General features: G+C 43.3%; 1 protein-coding gene across 1 annotated transcript in view; it reads right to left on the bottom strand.

Annotated features, from left to right (window-relative positions):
* Window positions 1-15,877, bottom strand: part of DMRT1 (doublesex and mab-3 related transcription factor 1) — a 67,875-nt gene that overhangs the window by 39,041 nt on the left and 12,957 nt on the right. The window contains exon 3 of the mRNA XM_017808364.1: window positions 3,077-3,360. Coding sequence (XP_017663853.1) covers window positions 3,077-3,360 — 284 coding nt within the window. The remainder of the gene's footprint in view (window positions 1-3,076; window positions 3,361-15,877) is intronic.

Genomic DNA, 15,877 nt, shown 5'->3' with positions numbered 1-15,877 from the left:
TCATCCCACACACACTCACACGTTTCCTCCCTGGCTATTCTCCCTTGCTCCCTAAATTCTGAAACAGCAGACAGCTGGGCTGCTCAAGGCTTTATCTGCACCCAGAAGTTATCTTACTTTAAGTATGCTACTCTCCCTAGGTGGTTACAGTTATTCCAGGATGAGTAAGTCTTCACCAAGTGAGTTTGGAAAACCGAAGTGTCTTGTCTACACAGCTTAAACTAGGATACCTGCCAGTGAGCACATTAGTGGCTTCTAACCAATAAAGAAACCTTCCTGTGAGCTCACACCTTAGCAAGCTGCCCTACAGCAGGCATTGCCCAGCTATGATTTTTGGTCAAGAAATAAAAATCAAAAACTTTAGTCAAAGTTATAAAATACCAGTCAGGTAAGAAGACTCACTCTTACTGGAGACTGCTTGAGAAAGCCTGTGCATGTAAAAAATAAGCCCACTCAGTACAGGCAGTCCAGCAAAAATCCCTGTGTAGGTAACAGCTATGCATAGGTTGGCCAACAAAACCTCCTGAAAGTGTAAGCAAGGTCTGATTCCTTTTTAAGGATCATGCTTTGACTGAAACTCTCCTGTAAATCCTTACTGTGCATGACAGAAAAAATAATTCCTTATTCATCCTTCTCCATTTCTGTGATCTTCTCTTGCTTGTAACCCTCACGTGCAAAATCGATGTTGAACCACGTGCAGCAGCTGAGTGCTTGTTCCCCTTACAACAAACCATCTTCAGAGCCACACAGTGTTTTGCAATCTTAGCATCACTGCACCCACTGCCATCAAACATTTTTTAGCCTAGCTCTCACTAAAACTTTTTATGATTGTTTGTGCAATGTTATGTTGTCATAAGAGTATGCAAACCCTAAGATTCATAACTATTCCAGCAATAACAATCCTACTTGCAGACCAGTGTCTGAGAAACAGCTTGTAACGTATGTAACAATGACCTTGAACTGTGCTCTGCCCCACTGCACAGGAGAGGTGGGTCCTGGTTTTAGGCCGTTTAGAAGCTGGGGAGACATCACTTCCGCAGGCAGAAATCACCACCTTTAGTCTCTGCACAGACATCTCACTAAAACAGCACTGAGGGATCCCAAAAGGCTTGGTCTGGAGAAATTAAAATCTCAGGTGAGGTAGATTAAATGTACATGGAGGTGAATGAAATCAAGGCATACATCCCACAAGGAGGTAATGGACATCCAGAGCTTTGAGCCTGCTGGTGGAAAGAAAACAGTCCTTTTTGACAACAACTATCTCTTTTTTCCTTACTTACCTCTTCAGTATCTCACTAATTTGAGGGACATGTAAGCAGAAATCAGTTAGACATTCTGCAGGGCCCCAAGAGAAAAATTAATGGCAACCATTCTATTGTTTTTATTTCTTTAAGAGGTGTCAAAGGTCCCACAAGAAACAAGCAACTCACAAGTGAGACACGGACTCTCTAAGCCAAGACTTCTTACGCAAATGACAAAAACATGAGGACATCACGTCTTCATTTCAAGGTTTAACATGATTTAGCATACCCTCATGTAACTCTTCCTCTAACACTGTGCACTAGGTGAAGTGTGGGACTAGCAGCCAGCAAGAACATTATTTTCATAAGGCAAATGTTGCTGCCCTTCATTGGTGTTGTGATGGTGTCTCCAAGTATCAGCAAGCTAGGTACTGCAGAAGCTTGAGAAGTAAACTTCTATCTGAAATACTCTGTGATATACCAGGTTAACCCAACCAACCACAATGAAAAACTTAAAAAAGCAGTAGCACCTCACCTCATTACCATGCACAAAATCCTACAGCTTGCTCTCCCCCCGGTCTGGTGAACAAATTCATCAACTAGAGAGGATGCCATGAACTGAAAAGGTATACCTACATGTATTTGAAGGAGACTGTAGTGAAGTCTATCAATGCCCTGAGAAAAGAAAGCTCTCCTGATGTGGGCTCACCCAGCAGAAGGGAGAGAGACAGCTCTTTATCCCATACAGCAAAAAAAAGGGACATGGAATAATACTAAATGTTATAGTAATCATAATCACCCTGGTGTTAGTTTCAGCTCCTTGGTATCAGAAGTTAAAATGCCCTTTCAGAGTTGGTCCCTGTGCCAGAATTGCTAGAGAAACTCTCTGAACAGCAAAAGGGATGACCCATTTGTTCCTTTACAAAAGGAGGTTTTGGTGGACATTTCATCTTTCATTGTTGAGTGGTTTCACAACACAGCCTTTGCAGAAGCAGCCTGCCCTCTCTCGATGCTCTACAGAAGAGGTCTGCCCTTGTCCTTAAACAAGGGACAAGGCATATCCAGACTCAGAGGGTATAGCCTCACCAATTTAATCTCAGTCAGAAAAGCACCACTGCAGTCCAAACCCAAACAGTCTCAGAGTCATTGACATGGCTCCACTTACTTTGCCAAGAATCCTCAACACTGATAAATTGCCTCTTTTTACAGTTTCTGACCAGTATGGAATTGGAGGCTACAATTATCAAGTCCTAGAGTGAGAGGGCCTGGTTAGCTTTAAGACGTTTAATGAAGTACACAGAGCTCTGAACCTCTCAGGCACTGCCTGTAACTTGAGCTACCCAAGTAAAAATCACAAGCTCTAGAGCTGTCACTGCCAGAACACATAATCAGTAATGTCTTGCCACATTGAACTGACAGCCATCAACCCGCTGCACCAACAGCATGGTCTCCTGCTTCGCCTCGGATGTGAAAGATGGAAAAGAACATGTTTCTGAAGAGCAAAGTTATGTTGGACAATTCAGTTGGACTCTCTTCCCGTAAAACAGTCCATAATCTACTATGACATAACTCCAAAGATAAAATGAGTGCCCTTTGTGCTTGTGGCAATCTACCTATACTATTGTCACTGCCCACCTATGTCATTGCTTCTCTTGTGCTGTGTCGTAACTACCCATTTAGGCTAATTTTCCTAAAATTAGTCCTAATCCCACCCTAGAATCTAGTTCTGGTTCTGCACTGACATGAAACCAGCAATGCAGAGGTCAGAGTCATGCCCAAGAAACAGCTTTACTGTCCCACTCACTCTTCCATGTAACATCTCTATAACATCATACCTGCCACTGTTTTCCTGACTGGCTTGGCATGTATGTTGCTGGGAGGCTTCGAAGGCTGTTTTTCATGGCTGGCCCTACAATCGTACCCCCTGTCTCACTTGAGGAAGGCTCATTGGCCACTGCCATTTGGTACTGGGAGTAGTTGTACAGGTTGTTATAGCAAGGATACAGGGATGGCTGGTAAAAACTGCTGTAGTAGGTGGAGTCCACAACCAACTCAGACGTGCTCTCCAAGTGCCCTCTGCTGGGGATGGAAGGGATGTCCTGAATGAGCATCCGCCCCTCTGGAAAAGAAAAAAAAAAACAAGCTTTATGAAAACGGGAGGCTCCATGAAGACGATTACCTTTCATCTTCTGACGAGCTACTGCTTCTCCTAAAGGCTGGACAGAGAGCAGTAAACAGGAAGAGGAGGGAGCTGAAAGCAAAACATGACTGGATGTTTGGTGGAAACTCAAGTGGACTGACAACCACTCAAATCCCAAGACGCGCACCATGGAGTGCAAAACAGCAGACAAAACCAACTGCAAGTTAAGACAAAGCTCTGAATCCTCAATCAGCACCAGTTGATGGGATAATGATTTACATCACCTAACTTTACAGTCTCCTATTATTTTTAACATGTAACAGAATGCCAAGTCCCTTTTAACTCCCTGGAAATAGAAAGCCCTTAGCAACAGAATGACCCCTCTCCAGTTATTGCCCTGAAGCTGAGAGGACACTTCCTGAACATGCCTCAAGGAAGGGCCAAAAGCCACAAAGCCAAGAGAAGCTGCAGTAGGGAAAACACTGCATGATCAACCAAGTTATTTCAGAAACACATATGCCACCTGGGAGCAGTGAGGCCCTCAATCCTTGCCCGGCCTCCATACCCAAATTTAGCTCCTGTTTACCTACAAACAAAATTGCACACCATTAGCAAAAGAGAAGGAGGAGAAGGGTACTGCTTGTGACTTGCTGCACACTCTACTGTGCCTCCAGACGAGGGTCCAGCTGGCTGCTCTCTCCACAGGCATGGTTTGCCTCTCCTGTCATTCCCTAAGATGGCAGTGCTTCTCAGGGGATGTTCTAAGCCATGATTTCCTCAGTACCCTGTCAACCAGTGCCTTGCAATATTTGCAAGCATAAAAAAGGAAGGTGCTTGTTGGTACTGCTTCGCAGCCAAGCTCTTTCGGACATGTTACATCAGCTACATGGCTGAGCCTCACAGCAAAAAACTGCCACAACCTTAGAAAGAGTAACCATGTGGTGAATATACATTTACATATTAAACAAGGGAAAAAATTAAACAAATAAATCCCACCATGCCTGCAGCTCTGATTCTTGTTTATATCCCTGCAGCCCTGCCCTGCACCAGTCCTCTATAAGGTCCTCTGCTCTTCCCATGATGTTGTCTAACTCTATTGTGGACGAGGAAAGGATGCGGCTTAAAGCATGAAGAGCTCTCAAGGGCTATCAGTATGGAGACAAGCAGCATGGACGACAGGCACGTTGAAATGAAATAACAGCCCTAGGAGACAATTCAGGTAGGCCTACTGTTTTGCATCTTTCTCTTGGTGTATCTGCATTTTGGTTACTTACCTGTGAAATGAATACGGTGGCACTTACCAGCCTCTCAGTCATGGTAACAACTTTTACTGCACGGTTTATTAGCTGCATACTAGATCCAATGATCAGTTTTACCAATTATTGCCATTTACAATGCAACTCTGTTTTGCTTCTTCAGCTATAATGAAAGCTTTGTGCGATTACGGATCATCTCCTTCCAGGTCACTAAATTATACAGTGCTCCCATTCAGTTCTTGCTGACATTTTATTGACATGAATGAACTATACACATTTATTAGCAAAGAGAGTGTTTTATGCCTCCTGCATCTGATTTTTCTGCTTCTCAGAACCAGGCCAGCTGGCCTTGTTTATTTAAAGTACTTCTCAAATTTGTATACAGAACAAGAGCTGTCTGCAATGCCCCAAAAGACCCTTCACACTTTTTACACTTTCATATTTTTATGGGTTTTTTATTGCTACCATTCTGCTTCTGGGCAGGGCTCTTCAAGTCCTTTTGTCCATGTCTTTGATAAAACCAGAACTTAGACCACTGGCACTGAAAAGTCAACAATTCTGATAAATCACAGCACAAGCCTGACTCCCTTCCTCAAACTTAGCTCTCGAATAAAGCTATATTCCATTTGTTCTGTGTTTCACACTGTAGAACGGAAGCCAAAAGCAAAATCCTCCAACACATTCCCTGTTGGGATACAGATTTCACATGTAACAGAGACATGCAAGGTAGCCGTCTGCAGAACTCCTGACAGGGCTATGCTATGCTGCACAAATATGCAATTTCATCTAAAACCTCTGCAGTGCCTTTCCATTTGCAGTGTATCATTAGAAGTGCTAATACTTTCCATTAACAATACTAGGACCAGGAAGATGTGGCCTCTTTACACCTACATGATCTGGATGATTGGATCAAGGTTACCCTCAGTAAGTTCACGGACAACATTAAGTCAGGTGGGAGTGTTGATCTGCACTCTGCAGAGGGATCTGGATGGGCTGGATCAATGGGCCAAGGCCAGTGGTGTGAGGTTCAACAAGGCCAAACAGCAGGTCCTGCACTTGGGTCACAACAACCCCAGGCAGTGCTACAGGCAGGGGGCAGAGTGGCTGGAAAGCTGCCTGGTGGAAAAGGACCTGGGGGTGCTGATTAAGTGGCGGCTGAACATGATCCAGCAGAGTGCCCAGATGGCCAAGGAGGCCAATGCCTGTATCAGGAATAGCGTGGCCAGCAGGACCAGGAAAATGACTGTGCCCCCATACTCAGCACTGGTGAGGCTGTACCTTGAGTACTGTGTCCAGTTCTGGGCCACTCACTCCAAGAAAAGCACTGAGGTGCTGAAGCATGTCCAGAAAAGGACAATGGAGCTGGTGAAGGTTCTAGAAAGTAAGTCGTGTGAGGGGTAGCTGAGGGAGCTGGAATTGTTTAGCCTGGACAAAATGGGGCTCATGAATGACCTTATCACTCTCTGCAACTACCTGAAAGGAAGTTGTAGCAAGGTGGGAGTCAGCCTCTTCTCCCAGGCAACTAGTGACAGGACAAAAGGAAATGGCCTCAAGGTGTTCCAGGGGAGGTTCAGGTTAGACATCAAGAACTTCTTTACTGAAAGGGTTGTTAAGCATTGGAATAGGCTGCCCACAGAGGCAGTGGAGTCACCACCCTTGGTGCGGCACTCAGTGCTATGGTTGAGTTGACAATGTGGTGATTGGTCAAGGGTTGGACTTAATGATCTTAGAGGTCTTTTCCAACCTAAATGTTTCTGTGATTCTGATTCTGTGATACACAGGAAAGGTGAGCCACCCTAAGTGTCAGCAGTTAAAAGGAAGAAGGGGAGGAAGTAGTCAGTTTTGCTGCAACTTTTGGAAGGGTCTCAGGCACTACATTTCCTAACCTGGGACAAGATGGGCTAGGCTAGAGATCGTCCGTAACTATCCATTGGTGAGTTTGCATTCCTGATGCCCCTTTGATGTTCTAGTGGTTGATAGTTCCTTGCTGAAGAGCAGCAGTGGCAGTTTTCTGCTGCATTAAGGATTCAAAATAAAATGCTTTTTGCGCCTCCTTTTGTCTCTCTCCCTTCTATCTGTGTTTTGGGCTACCATCATTTGGCAGTAGAGGTGCAGAAGGGTTGACCCATTTTTCCCTTATGTAGCTGCACAACAGCCACCAGTGGGTCAGTGCTCAGGGCTGTTACAAACTCACCAGAAGGATCTTCTACTTTCCTTCTGCTGTTCCTCCACTCTCCAGTAATCTTTACACTACAATCAGCTGCTTTCTACAGAGTCAGTCTATAGAGCAGGCTCATTCAGCCACCCATGCAGTCATACACATAAATCCACAAGCATCAGCAGTATGGGGCATTTTTCTCTTATAAACACAGAATGGAATCCGTGGTCTTTGTAACATCTCTGAGCTGCAGGGCCACGCCATAGGGATGTGCTCCAGCAGATTAGTAATGAAAATAGGAGCCACGGGAAAGTTCAAATGAAGGGACAGAGACATCTAACTTCATAATGAACTGGGGCTCCCGTGACAGCTCGGGAAAGACAGCCATTTCCCTAAATCCCAAGACACATCATGTTCCTGAAGTTGGAAGGACTGGTAAGATCTGACAAAGGGCAGGAGAAAAAGGCAAAGTATTTCAGCTTACACTTTCCTCCCAAATTTAGGAGGTTAGATTTTCTTCGATGTCATGCTTTGGGACCAGTATCTGCTTTTTCTTCTCCAGTAGCATCTGGAGCAGATTCGGTGCTTCACCCGGGAGAAAGGAGACACTTCATGAAAGGGAGACACTTCATGAAAGACATGACTTTGTGCCATCCTCACCTGAGCAGAAGTCAGGTCAGCCAAGGTCAAAACACTTCAAGGGTTACCCTAAACTCTTTACAGACTTTAAGCATCCAGACAAAGAGAAGGATGCCTCTGGAGAGCCAAGGTCTTGCAGGTCTTAAACAACTCTGGAAAGCAACAGCTCAAGGGCAGGCCTGCATTCCAGCTCTATGCTCTTACCTCATCCAGCCTGGCAGATTCTCCTCCTACTACTAGTCATCTCCCACTACTAATGTATAGATCATACATATACAATACATATAGAACATATACAACTGTATATTAGACATTAAGGGGAAAGAATTTTGCTATTAATGGGGAAAGCCCTTGACATTTTTTGAGTAATGAAAGTTCAGAAGAAAAGCAGGTCAGACCAGCCAGTACCTACATGTGGTACCTTCAAAGCAGTTCTTAGTGCCAAAGGGACCAGAACTAAAGGCCAGAGAATCCTGCTAAACTGTCCTAGGGAAAAAACAAAGCACTAAGAGATGTGCCTAGAGAAAATTTCAGGTTTATGGTATGCCATGGGGATTTTTTTCCCTGTCCATGCCAGTTCTTCTCCACCACACTGCTTCTGGGCTGCAGCATCTTCAGGCACAACCACTGTCTGCAGAATAGGACAGATCTATAGGAACCAATGGCTGTAACTAAACTTTAACTAGCTGGGGTTTCTCTGGTTGGTCCTTGGCCTGTACCTGTAATGCTAGACTCCCACCTACGGGCTGAACCTTCCTACAGCTTCAATTCCAGCAGCTCAATGAGCAAAGTGTCCTCCTCAAGGCATGCTGTCAGCCTGTGGCTGTGTTTTCTGCCAGCCAGATGAGAATACCAAGGTTAAGAAAGCAGCTTTTAGCGGATTGGGTTTTTTTTCTTCCAAATGTAATTCAACACAGATGAATTGTTCTGCTGCCAAGGAGAGGGTCCTCCCTGCCATACAGCTTGCTGCACTACAACACCTATACATGAGGGGCAGCCCTGAGGCTCATTGCTCCAAAGGGAGCAACTTTTGGGAGGCATTAAGCTCTCAGGAATACAACCCCTGCTGCACTGTAAGGCTCTCATTCTGCCCCTCCACCTGCCCTTTAAAACATGAGGGCTGCTACAGGTACTGGGCTCATGCCTTGGCTGCCTTCACCCTCTACATGGAAAAACTGGGAAGGGCTCCTGTGCCTTTCCTCTGCTACTACACATAGATTTGAGTATTGTGCAAGTTGCGAATAGGCAAAAATATGGAACTGAGCCCGTACAAGAAGGTACAGAAATTAGAATCAAAAAAAGTTGTTAAAATTATTGCTCAGTTTTTGGAACATCAAATCTACAGGGTAAGGTCATCAGGGACTCTGTAAGCAACACTCTTGCAGTGAGACAACAGTACCCCTTCAGGCAGTTGTGTCCTTGAATCTCTAAGCTCTTCTCTATGTCTTTACTAATTCCTGTAGAGAACCGATGCTACTTTTTTTGCACTATGTACACAGTGTGAAATATGGCCCACTCTTTCATAGAAGATCAATATAATGAACAATAAATACTGTTATTGATTTTGCAGTGTTGTAGATGACTCTCCAGCTCTATGGCATATTAATAGTAGTTAACCAGTAATTCATTTCAGGGTGGCTGGTATTTTCTTTTAAAAAAGGTGAGTACTAGGGGTCAGTTACACATACAGGTCTTTTACATTCAGTAACCTATGATGGGCTTGTGCCTTCACTTAGCAAAGCACAGTGAAAAACAGTGGTCCAGTCCTAAGCTAATGTAAACCAGTCTCAGACCATTTACTTCAATAAAGCTATAGCGATTTACACGAATTGCAGATATGCATGGCAAAGTCAACGCAGAAGCCAGTATATAGATCATCTGGGAGGGGAAAGGAGAAATTCCAGGGAATTCACAAGAATTTCTATCATCACCTCTTTCTCACAGATGCAATTGTGTTTTAAAAGATGCTTAGTGAGAAATACCAACATTGAAGTCTGAAGGCTGAGCACAGAGCACTTCCTATTCCCACTGGTACTGTTAAGAGCCAGTTTTACATCTTATTATACACCAAACCAGGTAATTTAAGTATGTCTGGGTAAGTCTCCAATACTGAGGTCAAATGACACAGGGTCCCTATGACTAAACTTTCTCAGCATGATAAAACAAGGTGGTAGCACCAAAGTGCCAACTGGGAATGGTTACTGTACCACACAGGAATCTAGGGGAGATTATTAGTCAGCTCAGGACAGAGCACACCAGGAACTGTTTTATAAATCAGGATAGTACAGTCACATTTCAATGCCTGGGAGCAGGCACTGGCATGGTTCAATTCAGTCATGTGGCCGTTACACCTGATTAATCTTCATCTGCTTGTGCATTTCAGAAAAGGGATTTGTATATGCTTTGTGGCAATGAAGATAATTTCACCGCCCCCCCATGTATTAAACCTATGGTTAACAGTTTTTATTTCCTCTATGCCTATAGAGATTCCTCGTGTACATAGACCTGCTGTTGAAAATGCAGAACTGTGACTACTCAAGTAACACATTTACTCACGGAGCAAGTAGGCACATCCAGTGAGCAGAGTTCAGCTACTGGTAAGTTTACATTTCCTGTAGTTTTCAGTTCAGAGTGGCTGTTTTCATCAGTACAGTTCTGATATTTTCCTGCAAGCCATGCCACTAAAACACCAAAAACTAATTATTCAGTCAGGAAACACTTGTCTTCATACCTCAAAAGAATCCTGGATTCATACCTGACAATTTCTCCTTGCTCATAAAGCGCTGATGCACTCCTATTATTTGGTTTAGTAGTATTAAGTCTTGCAACGCATTAGTTTGGTTCAATTCATAGCTGGCTTTGAGGTTGGACAGTAGCCTTGAACAAGGCCAGTATGAAATCACTCCCTAACATCATAATCAGAAACTCTGGTACAGTATGTTTCTCCCACCAGACAATCATGACAGAGCTATTTCAGATGTCAAAAAAAGCTGGCACCGTTACTTACTTTCTGCTGAGACACTCTGCCTCCCAAGGAACAAAACCCACACACTTGCTCTGCCTTTGAGAGGAATACTTCTGTTCTCTTCCCATCAGAAGTTGAGGATTATCTTTGGTTCCAGCACTGAACTTTTAGCTTGCTATAAAGTTAATGTGCTAGACAATGTTCATTTCAGGCAAGGCTGTGGGGTTGTGTATTTTCTGCCACCCCCAAAAAAGGCCATTATCTGTAATTACCCATTACCATGCATAATTATTTCTTCTATTCTCGTCTATGGCCCCCAGCATTTTATGCTGTTACGGCTCACTGCATTATCTTATCAAATTTGTTAAGTAAGCTTTTTTGACCTTTTGAGCACTTGTCACAGCATATACAAAAGCTGGCAGTAAATTGTCTAAGCACCTAGTGTGTAATTTATTATTTGTACCTTGCAGAGTGATCCCATACAGAACAGTACACATGAACACCTTCCCTATTCCATCTCCCTGCTTTAGCTAAAATCAGAGGAGGAAAGGAAATCTCTTCAGTAAAAGAGAATGGGAAGAGGCTGAGGACTCTAAATAAGAGTTGAGGAACATGACAGCAATAAGCAGCTAAGCCTGAGCATCAAGCTCTGGAGAAGATCCCAGAGGCTCTCTTCTCCTATGCCACCTTTTCTCTTTCTCCTCTCCCTCCATAGAGTCTGACTGAACTATTTGGCTTCTTTTCGCACCTTTGTAACTCTGCCCATCCCCAGTCTTTCACATAGAAGCCCACTTACTCCTCTTTCAGCAAGCAGAGCACAAACCACCCCATCCCCCATTTACAGGTTCTGTCAATGCAGTATAGGTTCCTAAGAAACAAATTTGGTCCAAGATGCCATTCACAGGGTTTGTCCTTTAAGGATACTGATGTGAATGTGTGAAGCACCAGGTTTTTGTCTCTCCACTGCTCTAAAAGCTTCCAGCAAAGGACCAGACACTGACCTGCATTCCAGTACTGTTTTAGCTAACAGCTTCATTGCACTACAAGTCCACTTCATATTTCTATTCCCTCTTCTTCCTACGGGCACTGAAATCAAAGGCTTCAGAGAACGAGGGCTGTCAAGAAATCAGGATAGCTAATGCTCTGTATCCTGACTTTTGTCTTCCCCTTAGTCCTCCATTTATCAATATACTCCAGAGGGTGTTGTATCTTAAAATCTCTCTTTTAGGTGAAAATATGCATAAAACTCTCAGCTCACATCACTATTTGCAAAGAGATACTTAAGAAATCACAACTCAACAAATTACAGTAAAAAAAATAATTTGGTGCTTTTGAACTCTGTGGTTAATAAACTTCCCAAGAATCAGAAAATCTGAGATACTTTTCTGCCATCACGACAAATGAAAGGAAATGTCAAGGATCAAGTATTTACTCCGAACTAAAGTATGAGAATTGCTGTAACACAAGGTATGCAGAATCATGCCTTTCAGATCTGCCAATGAAAGCCTTCTTCTTAAAAGCACTAAAAGCACTTCTGCCTAAAAGACTGAAAACAGAGAGACCCTGGATTCCTGAAAGCAATTCTGAATTCAGATCCTAAGAGATGGCTACCTGAGTCACTGCTGTGAAGATAAAACCCTTCCCTGTATTTCTCCACAGTTTGCAGCGCTCTGGCCCATCACTCTGTGCTGCCTCTCAGGCAGCAGGGAGGTGGAAACCACTCAGTGATCACAATAAGACAGTAAACGCAGGTGAAAAGCACGGCCCACAGAGCAGGAGGGAAGTTCGAGCTTGTACATGTCCTGAAACCTAGTTTCTGAGATGTACAGGGTTGTCCTAGTCTCATTCACCTACGGAAAGCCTGCAACACTCTCAATTGTTTTGACCAAAAAGCTTTTGAGAAAACTATGTCTTTTCCTCCCTCCCCCAATTGCCAATGTTATGGCCCCATCTTGAGCTCAAAGGCCAAATTCAGTGGTTCTTTTTCCTTCTTGTTTGGAATGCCTTCCCAAACAGCACTGGATACCCAGCTGTGGTAAAATATCAGGTATCAGCTATATCAGACGTGGGCTAAAAAGCAGCTGTGTCTCCAGGTTAAGAGTATAAAAAGCGTAGCTAAAACAAGTTTATTGCCACCCCAGTACCTCTCCAACCCTTAAACAGGGAACACAGATTCTCAGCAGAAGTACACCTTTCTTCTCAAAGCAGAAAGAGACATTAGAAAAACAAACCAAAATCAAATAAAGTAACAAAAAACTCCACCCAAACAAAGTAACCAACAAACCAACCAAACAAAAAGCATGTGATCTACCAATTGCAGTCTACCTCTTGCAGTCTCCTGGCCTCTTCCTTGGAATCTACCAATTCCTTCCCATCTACCCCACCGCTTTATCATGGTTATGTGTTATCACCTGCCAACTCCTACCATGCTTTTCACCTCCTCCCACCACACCCAAGACAAAATAACCAGTCATTGCAGACCTAACAGGTCCCTGACAGCTAGGGCTGCCTGGGTGTCCCAAAAAAACCCTTGCTAGATGAGGCAGATGGACTGTGATTTCAGCCAGCATTACTGGTGAGGAGCATAATAGCAGCAATGTCTGCAGGTGCAGGGCATGTGTCCTGGGGTCAGGAGACAGCTTTATCCACCAAGACATCAACATCTGCGCTTCTCAAGGAATACTTGACTGCCAGCACAATACTCATTTTCACTTTGAAGGAATAAGTATTATTTTTTTCACTCTTTAGGAATAACTCAAGTGATCCTTGAGCAAAGTTTTTCCAGTTCCACCTCTGAAGGGCTAAACCAGTTCTAGAGTGGGATAACAGATCTTAACCAAGAGCAACATTTGCCAGGAAGAGGCACTCTAGAAATAAGTGTTATGCAACATTTCAAGAAAATTTGGGAGACTCCAGAATTAAGGCTATTTCCTGCTGTCTTGCTTGTGTCCTGTGGTAAATTCACCCAAGACACACTCATGGGATTCTGCATCCCCATGCCACTGCTGTTCACAACACCAAGACCATGAAATGACACAGAAAACTTCAGCTTGAGCTGATATAGTCTGGCAAAGGCATAAGCAATTCCAAACAATCATACTGAAGATTAAATCTTAGATAAGGGGATCACTAAAGTGCAAAATAAATTGCTTCTTTCACTCCGGGATATGTTTTCTGTCTTTTAATCATTCCTATGTCTCCTGCACGAACTCTTCCAAGTTCAAGTCCAGGTGTGCAGGTCCAGACCATCGCTACATCCCCACCACTAGCTATAAAGAGAAACCTAGGGAACAGTATGAACAGTGGAACAGATGTGACAGTTCCCCTGCCCCCTCTCCTAGCCTTCCACTGGTTTTGGCTCAGTTATGCTCCTGAGTCTCCTGTGGTCTGCTTAATAACCACTGATGATTTCCCTTCCAATGTTCCTTTTTATCCCACTTTCCAGTATGTACAATGTCCTCAGGGAAGGAGTCGCACTAGCACTAGTTCCACAAGCATCTCACTAGCTTCCCAATCACCACCAATCTTCTTCTGCCAAGAAGAGCTGTGCTAGTCCTTGGTCATCCTTTTCCACCAGGAACCACTAACATTCAGCACAGTACCCACCAGGGCCACTAGCTCTGCAGTGACAATGTTTCTTGGGGACAGATTTCTCCATTTTTCACTTCTGGTACAGGTTAAAAGGGCTTCTGCTTGCATGTGACTGATCATCTAACCAAGTCTTCCTGCAGTGCACTTCTGTCTTCTGCAGTGCTTGCCAGTTTACGTACCTTTCCATCACCTACCAAGACAACCTGCGGTGATGCCAGATTTGTGTCCAAGATACCAATGGGATGACCACACAGCTTACAGCAAAGAGCAGGTCCCTGTGATATGCCTCCAGAAACACCACTGTGTTAAGATTCCCCACTCAGACCTACATTTTCAAACTGACAGGATCATTCTCCTTAAAACCATGTAACACATAAGATACTGATTTTCTGTCAGTTCAGTTTCCTAGTCAAGATGTCAGGGGATACAAAAATCAGAAGCCTTCCAGAATTTGCTTCCATCAATATGTCACTTCGCCAAACAATTCTGTAACAGTAAAAGATTACTAACTTGACAGAATCTTTACCTATAAACTTCTGTTTAATCATGTGTGAACATCCTCTAACAGCTGCATTTCTCCCCTTCTTGCATATTTCAGTTTGCTGTGGATTGTTCCATTGTTTTCACAAAAACTGATGTCAGGCTGATGGATTTGTAGCCACCCATCCCACGGCACTCATTTTTCTTAAACACTGGCATGACATCAGCTTTCTTCCAGACTTAGGAATTTCCCCAGTGTTAAAAGCTTACTGGAAATCACAGAATGGGTAAGGTTGGAAGGGACCACAGTGGGGGTCATCTGGTCTATCCTCCCTGCTCAAGCACATCCTAGAGCACATGGCACAGGATTGCATCCAGACAGTTCTTGGATATCACCAGTGAGGGAGAAGCCACAAATCTTCAGCCAAGGTTGTTTTTTTCTTCTTTTTAGTACTGCATGCAAGTTATCCAATCCTGCTGATTTCAGTTACTGTTTGAAATGAAAGCAGAATGTCACCATCTCCATATACAGCAGCACTATCTGCCTTTTTTCAAAGCAAGGATCAGAAAAAAAATCATTGAGCATTTCTTCCTATCTTCCACATGTAGAGTTATTACCAAATAATGGCTGAAATTACTGTTAACCGTGTCTGTGTGTTCCTAATACAATTCAAACCCCTCACAATTTTATGATTTTTAGTTAATTTTAATATTCACACAAACCAGTATTTTTAAAAAGAAAATGTGATTTGAGAGAAAACAAAGCAAGTAGGGAGCAATTTCAACCAGAAGACTGCAGCTTGGCATAGTAAGTTTCTTGGTTCTACATAGAAACCCAGTCCATATCCAGCTAAGAGGAGCTGAAATACCACCACTGATTCCAGAAGAAGTGCAGAAGGCACATTTTGTTCACATTCAGTGTACACTTAAAAAAGATGATCTGCTGCAAATATTTAGCAGGCGATTTAACAATCCTCCTAATATGGCAGAAGAAATAAAACCGACAAAACATAATTTTTTATTTCCACACTTAATTTAGGCTCCAGCCCCTACAGCAGCAAATTCAACTTTTAACATCTTCTGTCACTTAATACAGCAGAGTAGTCTATTTTTTTATGTGAGCTGGAGGGCAATGTCGTTTCCTTACTTGCACTTTTGGTTGTTACAACACAGCTATAGTGATTGTATTCAAATCTTAAATGGCAAAAAAAAAAAGAATGGCTTTGGTAAAGAAAATACGTTCAAAAGCTTTGAATATGGCTTTGATTCTGAGAAGATGTTAGGCACTATTTTAATACTCCACCATATGCTTGTCCACACCGAACTGAGACAGCAGGATTATTTACATATCTAAAGTTATTAGCATTCATGACAGCTAACAGGATCAGGACCAATAAAATAAGTGGT

The sequence above is a fragment of the Lepidothrix coronata genome, unplaced genomic scaffold (genome assembly GCF_001604755.1).
Source record: "Lepidothrix coronata isolate B3197 unplaced genomic scaffold, Lepidothrix_coronata-1.0 Scaffold22, whole genome shotgun sequence".
NCBI lineage: Eukaryota > Metazoa > Chordata > Aves > Passeriformes > Pipridae > Lepidothrix > Lepidothrix coronata.
This window is presented reverse-complemented; position numbering and strand designations above follow the sequence as displayed.